The sequence below is a fragment of the Callithrix jacchus genome, chromosome 2 (genome assembly GCF_049354715.1).
Source record: "Callithrix jacchus isolate 240 chromosome 2, calJac240_pri, whole genome shotgun sequence".
NCBI lineage: Eukaryota > Metazoa > Chordata > Mammalia > Primates > Cebidae > Callithrix > Callithrix jacchus.
Genome location: NC_133503.1, coordinates 66,408,390 through 66,432,648, shown reverse-complemented (window position 1 = coordinate 66,432,648; position 24,259 = coordinate 66,408,390). Strand labels below are relative to the sequence as shown.

Sequence of the window (24,259 nt, the reverse complement as noted above, 5' to 3'; positions counted from 1 at the left end):
GAGACTTCACCCCCTCGGTGCTCTGATTCAGATCCTGTGCTTACCTCATCCCTCCTGTAATCCACTGTCAATGAGGGCTCCGCCAGACTGAGGGGCACCATGGGTTGTCAATGCAAATCTGAGTGATGGCTCCCACTTGGTGCTGCAAGTCATCCACACAGAGCTGGGCAGAAGTTTGGATCAATGCCAGCAAGATGGAACAACCCATCCCACAGAAAGAGGCAGAGTTGAAAACAGGGAAAAAGGCCATAAAGCCTGTCAGGCCCCACCCCCATAAAACTCAAATTAAAGCCTGTGCACTAGAGAGCTTGGCACTGAATACACCAGTTTGACCTCAACCAGGAAAATCAAGTTGGGAGAAGAAGAGATGCCATTGGTAAGGTGGGGCTAATCTAACCTGCAAACAAACTCCAGGGGAAGACCACACACCCGGCAACCTGACTGAATCTGAGGCAGCCCAACAGCGCCTCTACAGGCCAAAAAAGATATAGGTCTAACCACAACAGAAAGGACATCCACTCAGAGAGAGATTCCTCCTGAAATCACCAACTTAAAAGACCAAAGGGAGATAAATCCACAGAGATGGAAAGAAACCAGTGCAAAAAGGATGAAACTATTAAAGACCAGAAAACCTCTTCCCCTCCCAGGTATCACCATCAAGGGAACAAAACAAGACAGAATATGAGTTTGATGAATTGACAGAAGGTTTCAGAAGGTGGGTAATAACAAACTTCTCTCAGTTAAAAGACCATGTTCTAACCCAATGCAAAGAAACTAAGAACCTTGAAAAAAGGTTAGATGAAATGCTAACTAGAATAACCAGCTTGGAGAAGAACATAAACAACTTGATGGAGCTGAAAAACAGCACAAGAACTTTGCAGGGCATATACAAGTTTCAACAGCCGAATCTATCTAGCAGAAGAAAGGATACCAGTGATAGAAGATCAAATCAATGAAATGAAATGAGAAAGCAAGATTAGAGAAAAACAGAGTAAAAAAAAATGAACAAAGCCTCCAAGAACTATGGGATTATGTGAAAAGACCTAATCTACTCTTGATCGGCGTACCTAAATGTGATGGGGAGAATGAATCGAAGTTGGAAAACACTCTTCAGGATATTATCCAAGAGAACTTCCCCAACCTAACAAAGTGGGCCAACATTCAAATCCAGGAAATACAGAGAACACCACAAAGATATTCCTCAAGAAGAGCAACACCAACCCCAACCATATAATAGTCAGATTCACCAGAGTTGAAATGAAGAAAAAAATCCTAAGAGCAGCCAGAGAGAAAGGTCAAGACACCCACAAAGTAAAAACCATCAGACTCTTGGCAGAAACCCTACAAGCTAGAAGGGAGTGGGGGCCAATACTCAATATCCTTAAAGAAAAGAACTTGCAACCCAGAGATTTATTTCCAGCCAAACTAAGCTTCATAAGTGAAGGAGAAATAAAATCCTTTATGGACAAGCAATTGCTGAGAGATTTTGTCACTACAAGACCTGCCTTACAAAAGCTTCTGAAAAAAGTACTAAACATGGAAAGGAACAACCAGCACCAGCCACTGCAAAAACGCACCAAATGGTAAAGAACAACAATGCAATGAAGAAACCACGTCAACTAATGGGCAAAACAACCAACCAGTAACAAAATGGCAGAATTAAATGCAAACATAACAATGTTAACATTGAATGTAAATGGCCTAAATGCCCCAATCAAAAGACAAGCTACCATTGATCTTCTTCACAGAACTGGAAAAAAACTACTATAAATTTCATATGTAACCAAAAGAGAGCCCACATAGCCAAGACAATTCTAAGCAAAAAGAACAAAGCTGGAGGAATCACGCTACCTGACTTCAAACTATACTACAAGGCTACAGTAATCAAAACAGCATGGTACTAGTACCAAAATAGAGATATAGACCAATGGAACAGAACAGAGGCCTCAGAAACAATGCCACACATCTACAACCATCTGATGTTTAACAAACTGGACAAAAACAAGCAATGGGGAAAAGATTCCCTGTTTAATAAATGGTGTTGGTAAAACTGTCTAGCCATAAGCAGGAAGCTGAAATTGTACTCCTTCCTTACACCTTATACAAAAATTAACTCCAGATGGATTAAAGATTTAAACATAAAAACTAACACCATAAAACCCCTAGATAAAAACCTAGGCAACACCATTCAGGACATAGGCACAGGCAAGAACTTCATGACTAAAACACCAAAAGCAATGGCAACAAAAGCCAAAATAGACAAAACATATCTAATTAAACTTAAGAGCTTCTGCACAGCAAAAAACAACAACAACAACAAAAAAAAAAACAATCATTAGAGTGAACCAGCAACCAACGGAATGGGAAAAAAAATTTGCAATCCATTCATCTGACAAAGGGCTAATATCCACAATCTACAAAGAACTAAGATTATAGAACTAAGATTTACAAGAAAAAGACAAACAAAACAAACCCATTCAAAAGTGGGCAAAAGATATGAACACTTTTCAAAAGAAGACATCCATGAGGCCAATAAACATATTAAAAAATGCTGATCATCATTGGTCATTAGAAAAATGCAAACAAAAACCACAATGAGATATCATCTCACACCAGTTAGAATGGCAATCATTAAGAAATCTGGAGACAACAGATGCTGGAGAGGATGTCCCACTGTTGGTGGGAGTGTAAATTAGTTCAACCATTATAGAAGACAGTGTGGTGATCCCTCAAGGTTCTAGAAATAGAAATTCCATTTGACCCAGCAATCCCATTGCTGGGTATATACCCAAAGGATTATAAATCATTCTGTTATAAAGACACATGCACACATATGTTCCTTGCAGTGCAGTTTATGACAGCAAAAACCTTGAACCAACCCAAATGCCCGGTGATGATAGACTGGACAAAGAAAATGTGGCACATATACATGATGGAATACCATGCAGGCATAAAAACTGATAAGTATGTGTCCTTTGTAGAGACGTGGATGAATCTAGAAACCATCATTTTCAGCAAACTGACACAAGAACAGAAAACCAACTACCACGTTTTCACTCATAGGCGGTGATGACCAATGATAACACTTTGGCACAGGGAAGAGAATAACACTCACTGGGCTAGGTTGGGGGGTGGAGGGGAGGGGAGGAGGATGAGAAGGGATAACACCTAACACCAGGAGAAATGCCTGATGTAGGCAATGGGTTTGGGAGAAATGGAGACAGCAAATCACCATGGCATGTATGTACCTATGCAACAATCCTGCAGGATGCAGGATGTGCACATGTACCACAGAGCCCAAAGTACAATTAAAAAAAAAAAAAAACCAGTGTTTCTTGTAGAAATCAACAAGCTAATTCTGAAATTTATATAGAAAAGCAAAAAAAAAAAAAAAAGCCAGAAGAGTCAAAACAATTTTTGGGAAAGAAACACCTTAAGCTATAAAAAACAATGCTTATTTTCTCTAAAATTACTATAGCCAGTTGTAGGCCAAACTACTCCAAAATTAGTACTGCCTCAAAACAGTGTGGTATTGGAGAAAGAACAGATACCTAAATCAAAGAAATGGTATTAGAGCATCCAAAAATAAACCCACAGACATATAATCAATTGATATTTTAAAGGAACCTTTATTATATATTATTATAATGACTAACAACTTAGCCTAATAAGATACAGTTTTTTAATTTTTTTATTTTGAGATAACTGTAGATTCACAAGCAATTTTAAGAAATAATATATCTGGTATACGCTTTACTTAGTTTCTCCCAGTGAATATCTCAAGATGTCATTTGCAAAACTATAGTGTGAAATCACATCCAGGATAGTGTGATATGTGCAAGATACAGACCAAGGATCTCTCAGGTTGCACTTATATAACTACATGCACATCTCTACACCCCCAACCCTCTCCTTAGCCCTTGGCAACCACTCATCTTTTCTACATTTCTATAATATTGCCATTTCAAGAATGTTATATAAATGGAATCATATAATACCTAAGCTTTTTGGATTTGCTTTCTCACTCTGCATAGTTCTCTGGAGACACAGGTGTGTTGCATGTATCAATGGTTTGTTTCTTTTCATTGAGGGATAGTATTTTATGGTATGAAGATACCCCAGTTTGTTTTATCATTCATCCATTAAAGGACATCTGGGTTGTTTTCCATTTTTGTCTACTACAAATAAAGATGCTATAAATATTCATGTACAGATATTTGTGTGAGCATAAATTCATTTCTCTGGGACAAATGCCCAATGGCTGGGATGTATAGTAGCTGAGCGTTTCATTTTTAAAAAATTTGGCCAAACTATTTCTCAAAGTGGCTGCAGCATTTCACATTTCCACCAGCAATGTATGACAGCTCCAGCTGCTCTGTATCCTCATCAACTTTTGTTATAGTCAGTATTTTTTTATTTCATCCATTCTAATATGTGTGTAGTGTTATTTCATCATGATTTTAATTTGCATTTCCCTAACAATGCAAATTAGAAAATTTGCATTTTTTCCTCCTTAGATCTATGATCCATTTTGAATATTTCTTTTATATAAGATGTGAGAGCTGGGCATGGTGGCTCACACCTGTAATCCCAGCCCTTTAGGAGGCCAAGCCAAGCAATTTCTTGAACCCAAAAGTTCAAGACCAGCCTGGGAAGCATGAAGAAACCTTCTCTCTACAAAAAAAAAAAAATACAAAAATTGGCCGGGCATCATGGCACATGCCTGTAGTTGCAGCTACTTGGCAGGCTGAAGTAGGAGGATCACTTGAGCCTGGGAAGTTGAGGCTGCAGTGAGCCATGATCATGCCACTGCACTCCAGGTTGGGCCAGAGTGAGACCCTGTCTCAAAAAAAAAAAAGTAAGGTTTAAGAAAACGTTTACTTTTTTTGCACATGGATATCCAATTATTCCAACACAGTTTATTGAAAAGACTACCCTTTCTTTACTGAATTACATTTGCACGTTTCATTTATGAAATATCAGCTGAGACTTATGCTTCCAGGGAAATGGAGTAGACATAGTTTTCCCTATTCCTGTATCCAAGTACTAAAAACTGAAAACTTGGAACATTATATATAAAACAAACATAAGAACACTCTGAAAGTTGTAGAAAACAGACCAGTTAAGAACCTCAAGATGCAAGGAATGACACAAGAGTGAGTTCTTAGGCTTTATTCTTGTTTTATATATTCCAGAATTCAAGCTTAAGATGCCAGGAACTTGGAAATGCTAAAGGGCATAGACCAAAAAGGCCCAGCAAAAACAAGCTCTCTCTACCTGAAGGACCAGGAAAGGAATAGCTGAGCAAGACAGAAAACTTTAGAATGATAACCACTCAACTACCCAAATACCACAGAAAAAACTGGGTCCATAACCATATTAAAAGCAGTAAGAGCTGAGTAGGAAGTCCAGGCTTTCACACTCGTGAGGCTATGCTGATATGCCCCAACACCCCCAATGGGGTGATGCCAGAAAAGTCAAGTTAGAGAGCCCAGACTTTCACCCCACTAGGCAGTAATGAGCCTTCTTTTTCCCCTTCATTTTCCTACTCTCCCCACTGACTCAGTGTTACTGGAGACTACATGAGAAGCCAGAGGGCAGGAAAAAAAGAAAAAAGAAAAACACAGATCAAAAATAACAAACAGAAAAAAACTAAAATAAAATGGAAAACTTAAGTATTAATATTTACTACATTAATTGTAAATGATCTAGATATATGCATACCAATAAAAGACAGATATTGGCAGAGTAGATTAAAAAAAATGACCCAGCTATATGTTATCTATGAAAAACTTATTTCAAATATAATAATATAGGCAGGTTGAAAGTAAAAGGATGAAAAAATATATAATAAAATGAAAGCAGGAATATTTACATTATTATCAGATAAAGTAGACTTAAGAACAAAGAAAATTACCAGACCAAAAAAGGGCATTTTATAATCATAAAGGATTCATTATCAAGAAGACTTAGCAGTCCTAAATATGTATGCACCAAATAATAATGTTGTAAAATATGTGAAGTAAAAACTGAGAATCTAAAAAATAAATAGAAAAATATACCACTGAAGACATCAACACGTCTCTTTTAACAACTGATAGAATAACTAGACAGAAAATCATCAAGGTTACAAAAGAACTCAACATCAACCAAGGAATGTAATAGACATTTGAAGAGCAGAATATATATTCTTTTCAAGTGCCCATGATATGGCTTGTAAAGGAACTGAAGTCTGTTCTCTGATCACGATGGAATCATGCTAGAAGTCAATAAAGAACAATAACAGGAAAATCTCAACAATTAGAAAGTAAACAACATATTTTTATATAATCTACAAGTCAAAGAGGAAATTTCAAGGAAAATCAAAAAAAATATGAGAGATCCAAGATGGCCGATTAGGAGCAGCTCAGGATTGCAGCTCCCAGTGAAAGTGCAGAGAGTGAGTGGACTCCGCATTTCCAGACGGATTTTTGTTGCCCATGGACCAGGAGACTCCCAGGAGGAGAAGCCCCACGGGTCACCAGCATGACTCTTTTGGCCAGAGCAGCTATTCTCAGTGCAGAATATACAGGACTGGGTGCCCTTTTGGTTGGTGTCTGGAGCTCCAAAAAGACAGTCGCCCATTTAGCTGATTGAAGAGGAGACTGAAACAGGGAGCTAGGCCGGAAGACTCCTGGGCAAAAAAGTGCCACGAATTTCAATGCTGCTGTTTCAGCCAGTGCAGTAGGTTGCCACAAGGGAAATTACACAGATCCCAGCACCTTTTCAACAGGCGACTGGAAGACCTGGGAGAGAATCGATTGTTCAACTGAAAAAAAAAAAAGGCTCTGAGGCAGGGAGCCAGGTGATCAGGTTTGGCTAATCCCACCCCCACAAAAAAACAGCAATTGGAAATGCTGTGGGTTGAGAGTTTCACAGCAAGCACAGCTTGCAATGCCCCTGCCAAGAAGGACACCAAGAAGAAGGAAGTGAAAGAGTTCCTAGCCAGAGCCAAAGAATATTTCCTCTACAGATAGGAGCACCCTGTTCAGAACACCACCAGCTTGGATCAGTTGGAAGTGCTCAAGATGCTGGGCATCAGCTCCTTCAGGCAGATGGTGATGGTGAGGAAGTGGGAGAGCAGCGACCACTATGAAATGAAGATCCTCAACAAGGAGAAGGTGGTGAAGGTGAAGCAGGTCAAGCATGTCCTGAACAAGAAGTGCATCCTGCAGGCGATCGACTTTCTGTTCCTTGTTAAACTCCATTTCTCCTTCAGGGACAACTCCAACCTGTACCTGGTGATGGAGTACGTGCCGGGTGGGGAGATGTTCTCCCACCTATGGCACGTCAGAAGGTTCAGAGAGCCCCATGCCTGTTTCTATGCCGCCCAGATCGTCCTGGCCTTCCAGTACTTGCATTCACTCAACCTCATCCACCGCGACCTGAAGCCCGAGAACCTCCTCATTGACCACCAGGGCTACCTGCAAGTGATGAACTTCGGTTTCACCAAGCACGTGAGGAGCCACATGGTCCTTGGACCCCGTGTGGGACCCCCAAGTACCTGGCCCCCGAGATCATCCTAAGCAAAGGCTAAAACAAGGCCATGGACTGGTGGGCCTTGGGGGAGTTCATCTACGAGATGGCCGTGAATTTCCCGTCCTTTGACACCAACCAGAGGATTCAGATCTTCGAAAAGATAGTCTCTGAGAAGGTGCAGTTCCCCTCCCTCATCAGCTCTGCCCTCAAGGACCTGCTGCGGAGCCTGCTGCAAGTGGACCTCACCAAGAGCTTTGAGAACCTCTGGAACGAGGTCAGTGACATCAAGAACACCACATGCAACTGGATAGCACATCTCTAAGAAGAAGGTGGAAGCTCCCTTCATCCCGAAGTTCGCAGGCCCTAGGGATGCCAGTAACTTTGACAACTACAAGGAGGAAGAGATATGGATCTCCATCAACAAGAAGTGTGCTGTTGGGGTCCGGCACATCTGCTGGGGGGCTACCGACCTGCGGGAGTCCCCGAGACTGCCAATGTAGGTGTCTCGTTCAATCTGAGGGAGAGAGTGTGCGGAAGTGAAAGAAAGAAAAGCGGAGTCTGGAGGTCTGAATGACTTGTAGTCAAGCAGCAGCTTTATTTTTGTGGGTTACGGCTTTTATACCTGTTTTCTTGTTACATTTACTTTAGCTCAGCAGAAAAGGGGGCAAACAGAAAAGGGAACAGAAATCACATAAAAATAGTTAGGGGCTTGTGATAACAGCTCACAAAGCAGTTTTGAGGGGGCTTGTGATAATAGCTTACAAAGCAGTTTAAGAGTTAATATATGTTTCTCAAAGATACACAGTGCAAACAATGGTGCCCTTAAGGTGGCTTGTTAATCATGTTTTCCATCAGGAGGTAGAACAGAGGCTCAGCTGCTGAGAAAATATGGGCAGGGGTCTTTGCCCCTCAGGCACCTCAATTGCAGCAAGCCTATTGCTTACACAGAGACTAAAGGGAATATGAAAGCAGTCAGCAAAATGTCCTCATAAACCACAGGCCTTTACTCTGCATTTTGTTTTTACCTCAGTGGCTTAGCCATTTTTACCTCGACTCGACAGTCCTTGAGAGCAGGGGAAGAGCAGATGGGTCCAGCAGCCAAGATGGGGCGAATCACGCTAACTGTCTCAAGCCCTTGGCGCAAACACTGCATCGTGCCAAAGCGTTTTCTGAGTTTTAAGGGTGTGCTTGTGCCCCTGTGGGTTTTCTTTTGTTTCTTCTTTTTTTCTCTTTGGTGGGTGGGTGGGAGGTGGTGAAGCTGAAGCAGGTCGAGCACGTCCTGAACGAGAAGCACATCCTGCAGGCGATCGACTTTCCATTCCTTGTTAAGCTCCATTTCTCCTTCAGGGACAACTCTAACCTGTACCTGTACGTGCTGGGTGGGGAGATGTTCTTTCACCTATGGTGCGTCGCAAGGTTCAGAGAGCCCCATGCCTGTTTCTATGCCACCCAGATCATCCTGGCCTTCTAGTATCTGCACTCACTCAACCTCATCCACTGCAACCTGAAGCCCAAGAACCTCCTCATTGACCAGCAGGACTACCTGCAGGTGATGGACTTTGGTTTCGCCAAGTGCGTGAGGAGCCACATGGTCCTTGCACCCTGTGCGGGATCCCCGAGTACCTGGCCCCCGAGATCATCCTAAGCAAAGGCTACAACAAGGCCGTGGACTGGTGGGCCTGGGGGTGCTAATCTACGAGATGGCCATGGGTTTCCCGCCCTTCGACACCGACTGGCGGATCCAGATCTTCCAAAATATAGTCTCTGGGAAGGTGCGGTTCCCCTCCCACATCAGCTCTGACCTCAGGGACCTGCTGTGGAGCCTGCTGCAGGTGGACCTCACCAAGTGCTTTGGGAACCTCCGGAATGGGAACAGCAACATCAAAAACAAGTGGTTCGCCACATCCAACTGAATAGCAGTCTATAAGAAGGTTGAAGCTCCCTTCATCCCGAAGTTCACAGGCCCTAGGGATGCCAGTAACTTTGACAACTACAAGGAGAAAGAGAAATGGATCTCCATCAACAAGAAGTGTGCCAAAGTGTTTTCTGAGTTTTAGGGGTGTGTTTGTGCCCCTGTGGGTTTTCCTTTCTTTCTTTTTTTTTTTCCTCTTTGATGGGTGGGTGGCAGGATTGGACTGAACAACCAGAAGGTCCCAGAGTTCCTTGTATCTAGTTTCACCCCCCACCCCACCCTCCAGGTTTGGCATAGCAGGAAGCCCAGATATTTAGAGGGATGGAAACACCAGCTGCTCCCTCACCCACTATGCCTTCCTGGGCCCTCTGTGCTTCTCCCTTCCTCCTCCCGCAGAGTTCCCCTTGCCCCAGCCCACTTCTACCTGTTTTAAATGAGTTTCTCAGCTCTATTCAGCCCAGGTCTTGCTGGTGTATCCAGGAACAGGGTGTGGAAAGAGGGGCTCAAACTTAACTCCAGCACGGAACAGGCACCACTTGCTAAGAGAGGATGAAAAAGCACAACTGCCTTTCAGAGTAATCCTGTCTGGGAAGGAGAGAGGTTTAGTGCCATGTTCAGTGGGCTGCTTGCTAAAATTAAAAATTAAAAAAATAGAGTTCCAGTCCGGCAGAGAACACAGAGAGATGCAGAGAGCCGCGAGCTCCCCCTGGGCCCTCCAGGCCCTCTGGCCCCAGGCTGGCGGGTGAGCGGCGGGGGCCCTGGGACAGGCCATGCCCTCTGCCCTTCAGACACCAGAGGCCTCCGCTGTGGTTGCGCATTGGCCTGGCCAGGCTCAGGCCTTGAAGCCATGGTGAACCTCTACCCCACCCCGCTTCTGTGATTGATGATAGCGGCGGCTTCTCCCAGCCAGTAGCCCAGCCTGGACCCTGCTGGCCACTGGATCTTCCGGTCCAAGTGTGCCGGACCTCGACAGAGCCCAGCTGAGCTGCCCGGATGCAATGCCTTTGGGTGGCGGTGGGAGGGGCAGACCGGGAAATATGGCGGCCCCTTAAATGCTGTGCAGCGGAGGCCGTTAGGTGATAGAGGGCCTGGGAAGGCGGCCTAAGGACGCAGGCAGGCTCAGCTGCCTCTTTAGGCCACAGAGCCATGCAGATCCGGGTCCCCAGTGACCACTCTGTCCCCATTGGGCAAGACCTACCTAGTCTTGACAGCAAAGGACAAAGGCCTTACAGGCCTGGGAGGTGACCGAAGTTCCGAACGACGATGGGTGGGATGGTTAGTGGCTATCAGGCTGTTAGTCTTCATTCTACCAGACCTTGCTCTCAGAAGAGAGAAACAATAGAATGACAGGCCATGTTTGGCCCGTTGGAAATGCCCACCACCCTCTGGGAAGATTTACTGGCCATTTATGGAAGGCCTGTGTATTCAATATGAAAAAGCTGCTCTCAACTGCACCCCAACATTTTAAAAAAATACATTTAAGTAAACCAAAATGAAAACACAATCTGAGCTATTAGATCACAGGGGAAAAGGAGAAAACACAATATATCAAAATCTGTGGGATACAGCTAAAGCAGTGTTGACAGAAAAACTTATAATACCAATAGTAGAAAAGATTAAAAGTCTCAAATTGGTAATATAAGCATTCAAGAATATGAAAAGGAAGAGCAAAATAAATCCAAAGCAACTACAAGAAAAAAAATAGTAAACAGAAATGAAAGAAATTGAAAACAGTAAAACGAGAGTTCCTAGGTGGCCACTGATGAAGGATAGCAACATCGTCTGGCCATCATTCTGTCTTCTTAGTTGTCCAGTGTCTCTCCAGGAGAGAGACAAAAAAAGAAAGCCAAAACCCATCAGTATGCTGCATCCAGACCCATCTCACATGCAAGGATACACAAAGACTCAAAACAAAGGGACGGAGGAAGATTTACCAACCAAATGGAGAGCAAAAATAGATAAATAAATAAATAAAAAGCAGGAGTTGCAATTCTCATCTCTGATAAAATAGACTTTAAAGCAACAAAGGTCAAAAGAGGCAACGAAGGACATTACATAATGGTAAAAGGATCAATGAAACAAGAAGAGCTAACGATCCTAAATATCTATGCACCCAATACAGTAGCACCCAGATACATAAGACAAGTTCTTAATGACTTAAAAAGAGACAGACTCCCACACAATAATAGTGGGAGACTTTAACATCACATTGTCAATATTAGACAGATCAATGAGTCAGAAAATATACAAGGATATCCAGGACTTGAACTCAGACCCGGAACAAGTAAACTTAATAAACATTTATAGAACTCTCCACCCCAAATACACAAAACATACATTCTTATCAGTACCACATCACACCTACTCTAAAAGTGACTACATAATTGGAAGTAAATCACTCCTCAGTAATTGCATAGCATTTCACAGGTTTAAATGAAATACTGATTGGCTGCTTGTTTGTTATTTTCCTCCCTTAATCTTTTTTGTCTCCATTGTTAAGCACAATTATTGGCATAAAAGAGGTTTTCAATACCCATTTTTAGACTGCATTCTAGCCTGGGCAATAAAGCAACACTCCCATTCTCTCTCCCTCTCTCTCTTCCTCTTTCTTCCTCTCTTTCATCCTTTTTTTCTTTCTTTCTTTCTTTTTCTCTAAAATAAAAAAAAAAGAAAGAAAATAAGGACTTGTTAAACAATACTTCTAAATGATTTCAGAATTCTAATCCTCTCATTAAAATAATATTTTGCAGCATTAAAATGTGATTTATGAATGGATTTTGTAAAACCCTGAGTTTACTCCTACTAGCTGTAAATATATGGAGAAAGAATCCATTATTTCCTGCATAAGAAAAAGTGCTCATATGGAAGGGTCACTGTGGTGTCTACTCAAAAATCTTCTCTGCACTTTTTGTTCACAAGTAATGGTTGGGTTTTTAAAAATATTTTTTACATCTTCTATCAAAAATTCATGTATGTGTCGCAGGCCTGATAAAAATCTTTAAATGTCAAAAAATAAAAAATAAATAACATATCTATTACTTAGGGGCCTGGCAAGGTGAAAAAGCATCTCCTCTGATCTTTGCACAAAAATGTTCCTAAAATACTCCATATTATAATATAGTCCTTTATAATATTTCCATGTTATAAATGTATAAATTTACTAATTTTCCTTAGAATAAAAAAATGGCTTAAATAATCATTAGCTTAGTTTTAACACCCAAAATAACTGTTGCTATGTAAATTCTAAGTTTTTTTATAAAGTAATTGAGAAGTTTAGAGGAAACCAAAAATAATTTAAATGAATCCAAGTTTAATTTAAAAGTTACATCTAAAAGAACAGATGAAAAAAGCAGCAGTTGGAGACTCATCAATAAAAAGAAAAAGCTGACAATTATAAAATTCATGCAATTACACTGCTATGCTAATCTAAATTTTGGAAATAACACTAGCACACATGTGGTTACAATATTTAACTGAAGGTATTATTAAGTTGCCAAGAAATACTATTAATTTATAAAGAAGGTAGTTTTCCTATTTGACTACTAAAGTCCCAATTCCAATAAAGCACATCAAAATTAACAAATAATTATGATTCATTTAATGTTTCATCTTTAGATTCTTCATATCTTCTTTGGGAAACATCCAAGGATAGGTTAATCCCAAATTTTAAAATGACAAAATTGAATTATTTTTAATACAAAATATCGTCATCAGTAGTCACTGAAAATTTTTAGCATTTCTAAGGCTATAAAGCAAGAGCTAGACATTCCCTGTAGTTACTGTTTTAATGACTTTTACTTTCTCTTGTGAAACATAAAAAGTTTCCAACAGACTCAATGTGTAACTCATAATTTTCTTTTCGACTCCAACTCCTGCCAATACCCTTGGTGACTTCAACAGTCCCATTTACAAGAAATGTGTCACAGAAAAACTGTATCACAGGCCTTCACCTACAGGCCACTTACTCACAAGCAAGGCCATTGCTTAGACATTGTCATCACTGGAATTTGTGCTTTACCTCTAGGTGCTAAAACTTTTCAAATGTTCCTAAATGACATATTTTTATGCTCTGACTCTTTATACCCCTGTACTCTCACTAAATAAGGTCTCTTCCCTCCTTTGAACTCCCAATCTTTTGATCTCCTGCAAATTTCATGTGTCCCCCTCCTCAGCCCCACAATCATCTCTCTCATTACTCCTAATTAAGTCCCTAGAATCCCTGACTCTGAAAATAAAAATTCCTCTTTACCCTCAGCATTGCCTGATACTCTGTACTCAGTCCTCTCCTCTCTCTCTTTCTTCACATTTAAGTCTTAATCTACATCTACTGTTAGAACTACATATGACCTTTATACACTATAGATATCATACTACCTCCCTTACAACAGTTCCAATTACTTGCTTAGCACTTTCACCTGGGTACCTCACTATTACCTAAAATTCAACATGGCAAAAGTAAAATTCAGTACCTTCATAAAATGAGTCCTTTCTCCTGACTTCTTATTTACTCTCAAAACTCAGTATCATCTTATCCCCATACCTGATCATTGGCCTTCTCTCTGCACCCTCCACAATCTTCATTTAAGTGCATTTTACTTTTCACGTGGATGCTATTACAATCCTCGGATTTTCTTTTTCACCTCCTATTTCAACTGCATTCCAAATCTTTCCACAAATGACATCATATTCTTTCTAAAATGCAAATCTGATAGCTCCACTGATTTAAAATATTCTATATATTCATAAAGAACAAGATATTTGCATACTGTCTTATTATCTATGAAATACTTATTAAAAAAGAAAAAATAGTAACTACAACTGGATAACAGCATAACCAAGAGCTCAAAGTTAACATCATCAATAAGGGATCAGTGAAGATCACATAACGTAAGATGTGATCCTCTGGAAAGTTATATTATATATACAATGTTCCCACCAAAAAATACATAACATGAATCAAATCATGAGTAGTCATCAAAAAGCCTTGAGGAGTAGTCTGAAAAATGACTGGCCTGTATTCTTCAAAAATATCAATATCACAAAAGACAAAGAAAGGCTGACAAACTGCTACAGATTAAGGAAGACCACAGAGACATGACAACTAAACACAATACATGATCCTGAACTGTATATCTAGTACCAAAATTTTTTAAAATCCCATTAAAGACCCTATTGTGGCAATAGAAAAAAAAGTGAAACATAGAGTATAAATTATGTTTAATATTGATGTTCAATTTCCTGAATTTGATAACTGTAGTGTGATTGATTATACAATAGATACCCTTGCTCTTAGGTAATATACATTGAAGTATTTATACACACAGAGAGAATAAGAACAAGCAAACAAATAAGGCAAGACTCTAAAAAGCAGTGAATCTTTATGGTAGAGTTTACTGGAGTACTTTGTATTAGTCTAATAATCGTTCTGTACATTTGAAATCATTTCAAATAAAAGGTTAAGAAAGTGGTCCATTTCTTTTTTCCCACCTGAATGAAGTACAAATCATCAGCCCAAAATTCAAGTGAGACTCTTTGATATACTATCTCAATATACTTTTATACCTTTCTTAGGTTATCATGTTAATCTTTATTCAAAATATATATTTTGGACAGAGGGAGCAGCAGTCACAAAAGAGAGTATGTGATATGGACTTAATAAACTTCTCTGGAGACCAACTCAAGATGGCACAATGAGAACAACCCAGGATTGAAGCTCTCAGTGAACATGCAGAGGGTGAGTCAGGGCCACATTTCCAGACAGATCTTTGTTGCCCACAGAATGGGGAAATTCCCAGGTATAAAAGAGATGTGGGACACCAGCAAAGTGGTTTTGGCTGGTGCAGCCAGCGGCCAGTGCAGCCAGCGGCCGGTGCAGCCGGCAGCCAGTGCTGCAGCGCAGCGGCACTCCACAGCACTCCACACAAAGCACACTGGTCTGAGTGCCCTGTTGAACTGGCAATCTGAGACTTGAGAAGGCAGATTGGCATATCCATCTGATTGAACGGGACTTGGACAGTGAGCCAGGCCAGGAGATTCCAGGGAAAAAGCGTTTGGGCCAGGGCAGTAAGACAAACAAAATGGGGATTCCAAATGCTCCGGGTGAAGAGTTTCACTGTGGGCACAGCTGAACCCAGGACGGTGCAGCTCGATGGGGGAAGGGCATTTGCCATTACCGAGGCAACCCGCCCCTACTGAGGTACACTCCCATTGCTGACACAGCCTGCCCTTGCTGAAACAACCCGCCACAACGGAGAGACTCTGCCACAGGGAGTAGCCCATGGCAGCAGAGCGGAGACCGCAGCAGCAGGGCAGAGCCTGCAGCAACAGGGCGGACCTCACACCAGCAGGGCAGACCCTCGGAAGGCAAATAGTGACTAGACTGCCTCCTAGCTGGGCAGGACAGTGCAACGGACACATAAAAAAACCCCAACCCCCTGAGACAGAGCATCTGAGTAAAAAGAGGGGTTTTTTTTAAGAGTTCGGCTGCAGCAGAATTAAATGTAGCAGCCTAACAGCCCTGAATGAACAACAGAGCTCACAGATCAGCACTTGAGCACCTATAAAGTACAGACTGTCTCCTCAAGCAGCTCCCTGACCCCTCTATATCCAGAAGACTGACATTTGGCAGGCATCATTCTGGGACAAAGATAGCAGAAAAAGAAACTGGTAGCATCTCTCACTGTTCCGCAGCTGCTATAGGTGCACCCCAGACAAGCAGGGCCTGAAGTGGACCTCAGCAGTCGTACAGTGGAGGGGCTAGACTCATAGAAGGAGAACCAAGTAACAGAAATACTTCATCATCAACAATCTGGGCATCCACTCAGAGACCCAATCGAAAAGTCAGCAACTACTCAGACAACAGGTGGATAAATCCACAAAGATGGGAAGAAACCAGTGCAAAAAGGAGGAAAACACCCGAAACCAGACCACTGCGACTCCTACAAAGGACCAAAACTCCTCACCAGCAAGGGAACAAAGCTGAACAGAGAATGACTGTGACGAAATGACGGAATTAGACTTCAGAAGGTGGATAATAAGAAACTTTTGTGAGCTATAAGAACATGTTTTAAATCAATGCAAAGAAACTAAGAACCTTGAAAAAAGATTTGAAAAAAGATTCAAGGAAATGATAACAAGAATGGATAACTTAGAGAGGAATATGAATGAATTGAAGGAGCTGAAAAACACAATACAAGAACTTCGCGAAGCATGCACAACTTTCAACAGCCGAATTGACCAAGCAGAAGAAAGAATATCACAATTCGAAGATCAACTCAATGAAATAAAACGAGAAGCCAAGATTAGAGAAAAAAGTGCAAAAAGGAATGAACAAAGTCTCCAAGAAATGTGGGACAATGTGAAGAGACCTAACCTACATTTGATAGTTGTACCAGAATGTGATGAAGAGAATGAATCCAAGCTGAAAAATACTCTTCAGGATATTATTCAGGAATATTTCCCCCACCTAGCAAGGCAGGCCAACACTCAAATGCAGGAAATACAGAGAACACCACAAAGATATTTCACAAGAGAGCAACCCCAAGGCACATAATCGTCAGATTCAACAAGGTTGAAATAAAGGAGAAAATACTAAGGGCAGCCAGAGAGAAAGGTTGGGTCACCCACAAAGGGAAGCCCATCAGACTCACAGCAGATCTCTTGGCAGAAACTCTACAAGCCAGAAGAGAGTGGGGGCCAATACTCAACATCCTTAAAGAAAAGAACTTTCAACCCAGAATTTCATATCCAGCCAAACTGAGCTTCAGAAGTGAAGAAAAAATAAAATCCTTTGCGAACAAGCATGTACTCAGAGATTTTGTCACCACCGGGCCTGCTTTACAAGAGCTCCTGAAAGAGGCACTACACATAGAAAGGAACAACCAGTACCAGCCATTCCAAAATCACACTAAATGCTAAAGAGCATCAACATAATGAAGATTCTACAACAACTAACAGGAAAAACAGCCACTTAGCATCAAAATGGCAGTATCAAATTCACACATAACAATATTAACCCTAAATGTAAATGGACTAAATGCACCAATCAAAAGACACAGACTGGCAAATTAGATAAAAAACCAAAACCCATCAGTGTGCTGTATCCAGGAAACCCATCTTACATGCAAGGATACACAAAGGCTCAAAATAAAGGGATGGAGGAACATTTACCAAGCAAACGGAGAGCAAAAAAAAGCTGGAGTTGCAATTCTCATCTCTGATAAAATAGACTTTAAAGCAACAAAGATCAAAAGAGACAAAGAAGGCCATTACATAATGGTAAAAGGATCGATACAACAAGAAGAGCTAACGATCCTAAATACATATGAACCCAAAACAGGAGCACCAAGATACATAAGGCAAGTTCTTAATGACTTACAAAGAGACTTAGACTCCCACACAATAATAGTGGGAGACTTTAACACTCCACTGTCAATATTAGACAGATCAACCAGACAGAAAATCAACAAGGATATCCAGGGCTTGAACTCAGACCTGGAGCAAGCAAACCTGATAGACATTTACAGAACTCTCCACCCCAAATACACAGAATATACATTCTTCTCAGCACCACATCACACCTACTCTAAAATTGACCACATAATTGGAAGTAAAGCACTGCTCAGCAAATGCAAAACAACTGAAATCATAACAAACAGCCTCTCTGACCATAGTGCAATCAAGTTAGAACTCAGAATTCAGAAACCAACCCAGAACCACACAGCTTCATGGAAACTGAACAACTGGCTCTTGAATGTTGACTGGGTAAACAATGAAATGAAGACAGAAATAAAGAAGTTCTTTGAAACCAATGAGAACGAAGACACAACATGCCAGAATCTCTGGGACACATTTAAAGCAGTCTCTAGGGGAAAGTATATAGCAATAAGTGCCCATAATATGAGGAGAATGGAGAGATCCAAAATTGACACCCTATCGTCAAAATTGAAAGAGCTAGAGGAGCAAGATCAAAAAATCTCAAAACCCAGCAGAAGACAAGAAATAACTAGGATCAGAGCTGAACTGAAGGAGATTGAGACACGAAAAACCCTTCAAAAAATCAATAAATCCAAGAGCTGGTTTTTTGAAAAGATCAACAAAATAGACCACTAGCCAGATTGATAAAAAATAAAAGAGAGAACAACCAAATAGATGCAATAAAAAACGATAAAGGGGAAATCACCACAGATTCCACAGAAATTCAAACCATCATCAGAGAATATTACAAACAACTCTATGCACATAAACTAGTAAACCTGGAAGAAATGGATAAATTCCTGGACTCCTGTGTCCTCTCAAGCCTAAACCAGGAGGAAGCTGAAACTATGAATAGACCAATAACAAGGTCAGAAATCAAGGCAGCAATTAAGAGCCTACCTCACAAAAAAAGCCCAGGTCCAGATGGGTTCACAGCTGAATACTACCAGACACACAAAGAGGAGCTGATACCATTCCTTCTGAAACTATTCCAAATGATCCAAAAAGAGGAAATCCTTCCCAAATCATTTTATGAGACCAACATCATCCTGATACCAAAACCCGGCAGAGACCCAACAAGAAAAGAAAACTTCAGGCCAATATCCATGATGAACATAGATGCAAAAATCTTCAATAAAATATTGGCAAGCCGATTGCAACAGCAAATCAAAAAACTTATTCATCATGCTCAAGTAGGATTTATCCTGGGGATGCAAGGCTGGTTCAACATACACACGTCTATAAACGTAATTCACCACATAAACAGAACCAAAAACAAAAACTACATGATTATCTCAACTGATGCAGAGAAGGCATTCGACAAAATTCAACAGCCCTTTATGCTAAAAACCCTCAACAAACTCGGTATCGATGGAACATATCTCAACGTAATAAATGCTATTTATGACAAACCAACAGCCAATATCATACTGAATGGGCAAAAACTGGAAGCATTCCCTTTGAAATCCGGCACTAGACAAGGATGCCCTCCTTCACCACTCCTATTCAATATAGTACTGGAAGTTCTAGCCACAGCAATCCGGCAAGAAAAAGAAATAAAGGGAATTCAAATAGGAAAGGTGGAAGCCAAATTGTCTCTATTTGCAGACGACATGATAGTATATCTAGAAGACCCCATCACCTCAGCCCAAAAACTCCTGACACTGATAAGCAACTTCAGCAAAGTCTCACGATATAAAATCAATGTGCAAAAATCACAAGCATTCCTATACACACATAACAGACTTAAAGAGAGCCAAATCAAGAACAAACTGCCATTCACAATTGCTACAAAAAGAATAAAATACCTAGGAATACAACTCACAAGAAAAGTAAGGAACCTCTTCAAGGAAAACCACAAACCTTGGCTCAACGAAATAAGAGAAGACACAAACAGATGGAGAAACATTGCATGTTCATGGTTAGGAAGAATTAATATCGTGAAAATTACTGCCCAAAGTAATTTACAGAATCAACGCTATCCCCATCAAGCTACCATTGACTTTCTTCACAGAACTGAAAGAAACCACCATGAACTTCATATGGAACCAAAAGAGAGCCTGCATAGCCAAGTCAATTCTAAGCAAAAAGAACACAGCGGGGGGAATCACACTACCGGATTTCAAACTATACTACAAAGCTACAGTAATCAAAACAGCATGTTACTGGTACCAAAACAGAGATATAGACCAATGGAACAAAACAGAGGCATCGGAGGCAACACAACATATCTACAACCATACAGTCTTTGATAAACCTGACAAAAACAAGCAATGGGGAAAGGATTCCCTGTTTAATCAATGGTGTTGGGAAAACTGGCTAGCCAGTGCAGAAAGCAGAAACTGGACCCCTTCCTGACACCTTACACTAAAATTAACTCCAGATGGATTAAAGACTTAAACATAAGACCTGGCACGATAAAAACCCTAGAAGGAAATCTAGGCAAAACCATCCAGGACATAGAAGTAGGCAAGGACTTCATGAACAAAACACCAAAAGCATTGGCAACAAAAGCCAAAATAGACAAATGGGACCTAATCAAACTCCACAGCTTCTGCATGACAAAAGAAACAGTCACTAGAGTGAATCGGCAACCAACAGAATGGGAAAAAATTTTTGCAGTTTACCCATCTGACAAAGGGCTCATATCCAGAATTTACAAAGAACTCAAACAGATTTACAGGAAAAAAACAAACATGCCCATTCAAAAATGGGCAAAGGATATGAACAGACACTTTACGAAAGAAGACATATATGAGGCCAACAATCATATGAAAAAATGCTCATCATCACTGGTCATTAGAGAGATGCAAATCAAAACCACATCGAGATACCATCTCACGCCAGTTAGAATGGCGATCATTAAAAAATCTGGAGACAACAGATGCTGGAGAGGATGTGGAGAAATAGGAACCCTTTTACACTGTTGGTGGGAGTGTAAATTAGTTCAACCATTGTGGAAGACAGTGTGGTGATTCCTCAAGGCCTTAGAAATAGAAATTCCATTTGACCCAGCAATCCCATTACTGGGTATATATCCAAAGGACTATAAATCGTTCTACTATAAGGACACATGCACACGAATGTTCATTGCAGCACTGTTTACAATAGCAAAGACCTGGAACCAACCCAAATGCCCATTGATGATATACTGGATTGGGAAAATGTGGCACATATACACCATGGAATATTATGCAGCAATCAGAAATGATGAGTTCGTGTCGTTTGTAGGTACATGGATGAATCTGGAGAACATCATTCTCAGCAAACTGACACAAGAACAGAAAATGAAATACCGCATATTCTCACTCATAGGCGGGTGATGAAAAATGAGAACACATGGACACAGGGAGGGGAGTACTAAACACTGGGGTCTATTGGGGGGAAAAGGGGAGGGCCAGTGGAGGGGGGGGAGCTGGGGAGGGATAGCCTGGGGAGAAATGCCAAATGTGGGTGAAGGGGAGAAAGGAAGCAAAACACACTGCCATGTGTGTACCTATGCAACTGTCTTGCATGTTGTGCACATGTACCCCAAAACCTAAAATGCAATAAAAAATTTAAAAAAAAAAGAATATATATATATACATTTCCTAATCATTGTCTTTACTGCATGAATTCGTTCACTTTCATGCCTAAAATATACTCTCAGCTGGACACAGTGGCTCATGCCTGCAATTCCAACACTTTGGGAAGCTAAGGCAGTAGGATCACTTGAGGCCAGGAGTTTGAGACCAACCTGGGCAACATAGCTAGACTCCCATCTATACAAAACAAAAATTTAATTAGCCAAGCATGTTGGTGTGCACTTGTAGTCCTATCTACTTAGGAGGGAATGCTGAAGTGGGAGGATCACTTGAGCCCAGGAGTTAGAAGTAGCAGTGAGCTATGATCAAGTCACTATACTCCAGCCTGGGTATAGAGTGAGACCATGTCTCTTTTAAAAAAACCAAAAAAGTAAATTTTAACTGTATGTAGATTTCAACAGAGGTGACAAAAAAAAAGTCATATTAGAACAGCCTAAAGAAAATCAGAGGTACACGACCAAAGGTCAAGGGAGATGTAAGGGTACTATACCCAAGAAGAGTAGTCGAAGCTCCAAAAATCTGTGAGTTGTTCCAGAGTCAATATGTAAAGAGAGAATGGGACCAACAATTACTCCTAGGACAGCATTTGTTATTGAGTGGTAGCAAAGGTAAATATGGTGAGGCAGGATGAGGGCCATGACACAGTCTGCAGGACAGTAAGAAATAAAAAGCAGCAGTAGAGTAAGATAGTATTAAATATGACAGTATGTTCAAAGGAAAAGAGAACTAAGTAGAGATATGAACAAAAAGAAGATTCTGCCCTCAGACTCTACAATAGAAAAAAAAAAAAAGAAAAAGAAGGAAAAACATGGACCACAGAGAGATAATTTCTAATAGCATGATGGAGATGGGGCCCAAATGAAGTTTTAAATGTCAGTAAGTATTTTAATTAGTGTCTGTTGTGTGCCAGACATTGGGTTTAAGAAAGGAAATAGGCTGGAACTACCAATGTTTATACAGTAATGTTTGGAGAAGGGAGGATATAGAAGGGAAGAGAAAAAAATCTATACAATTATTACCTAAATAGATTCTTACCAGAAGATAAGAAGATTCATCTTGTGTAATTTGGGTCTGCAAGCAACATAAAAAATAAGGAAAATTTAAGTTGTCCTCTAGCACTGGTTTTTCCCATTAATAAATACATCTTAAGGAATAAATATAATACATTTTTAGACATAATTATTAGCTTTATAAAGAAGTTCTGTAATCTAGTTTAACACTGTAATGCAAAATAATGAACTATATAAGGATACCTCTGTTTAAAAGAGGCTGTTTATGGAAAACACAGTATATTATTTTAAGTTATGAAATAATCCTTACAAGATTACATTTAAGAGAAGGTATCTTGCTGAGGCAAAAAAGAACCCAACAGATTCAAAATTATGCACTGATCTGAATAAGCACTCAGAAATATGCCCAGGTTTTTTGCACATTGCTCGCCTATTCAAACATCCTTTTAATTTAAGCTGCCTCTGACTACTTTTCTTTTTCCTATCAGCCCCAACCTCATTCTCCTTAAATGGATAAGAAAAGTGAAACAGATTATCACTAATTTGCCATTATTGCAAACAATTCATGCTACCACTGATGCAACATCATATGAACCATAAGTTTCCACTGCTTGTAAAATGTCATTCTGTTTTCCTGATTATCTTATGAAAATATTCTTCATGAAATTAAATACTGCAGGTTTACTGACTATGAAATAGAAGTTGCCATAGAATGACTATATTAAGAACTCACAGAAACATCCATGATAGCATGCATATCAGGACATGCCTGTTAAGGAAAGATAAGTTTTGACATTTCAATTCACATGGCATTACTAGTTACATAAATTGTATCCATCTTAACTTTTTGAAAATCCAGAACTACAAATTATTTTAATAAACATACTAGATTACATCTAATTTCCCTCTAACCACAGTATCAACTCAATATTGATGCAGCTTTAGAACATGGGTTTAATTCATGAGCTATTTTCCAGGAATGAAATAATGACATCAAGGCCATAAATCAAGGGCAGATTTTGTTAAATGCATTAAGTGGGACTGCAGCTTCCATGGAAAGGAAATGACTACATGAAGTGACACAATGTGTAATTTCCTATTGTAGTTAAAATGTTTTTCTTCATCATTACTGATGAGCTTTGTAATTTGTATTTTTTAATTGGCATTAAGATTCACATTTAACAGAAAAGTATCTTCCCTTTTGTCAGTAAATTCCAGTCAACATGCACTTTCTACACTCCTCCACTCACTCCTATACCTGTGCTCTCCTCTGCACTCACTGCTTGTAGATGCTCTGTACTTCTAATATGATGAATAGTGACAATATGGTAGCCTCATTTCTATAGTATATATTACATGTGACCATTAAGAAAACTGCTGATGTCATGCAATCCCAGGATAACTGAACTGTCACAGAGGCTACGTTCTTTAATACAATAAAACTGTGTTAACTTACTTTCACTGGATAATCTTTGGCATTTCAGCCTGTGTCTGTATTTTTCATTTTCTTCAAGCATTCTTGAAATGACTTTGTGTACTCTATTCCATACTGAAACCTTAAAAAGACAAGCACAGTAAAGGAATGCTAAGCAGAAAAGTAGGAATATATTTTCATAGAGGCAACCGGGAATGATTCAACTGTGTTGTATGTCAATTGATATCATTATTATAATACTTGCATTTAGAGAACTAAAACTTAAGTGTAATTGTTTACCCACAATCTGAATTATCTGTTCTCTTTTTTGAAATTCCTAGAATTT

At 40.1% G+C, this 24,259-nt stretch overlaps 1 protein-coding gene and 2 pseudogenes across 1 annotated transcript in view; 2 read left to right on the top strand and 1 right to left on the bottom strand.

Annotated features, from left to right (window-relative positions):
- The first annotated feature begins 6,893 nt into the window (after positions 1 to 6,893).
- LOC100389605 (cAMP-dependent protein kinase catalytic subunit gamma-like) lies at positions 6,894 to 8,018 on the top strand (annotated as a pseudogene).
- Positions 8,019 to 8,077: 59 nt separating this feature from the next.
- Positions 8,078 to 24,259, bottom strand: part of C2H5orf47 (chromosome 2 C5orf47 homolog) — a 25,473-nt gene continuing 9,291 nt past the window's right edge. The window contains 3 exon segments of the mRNA XM_035290536.3: positions 8,078 to 9,508; positions 9,855 to 9,969; positions 23,956 to 24,055. Of these exon segments, the coding sequence (XP_035146427.2) occupies positions 9,860 to 9,969; positions 23,956 to 24,055 (210 nt within the window). The 3' untranslated portion in view covers positions 8,078 to 9,508; positions 9,855 to 9,859.
- On the top strand, positions 8,481 to 9,790 carry LOC144576492 (cAMP-dependent protein kinase catalytic subunit gamma-like; annotated as a pseudogene).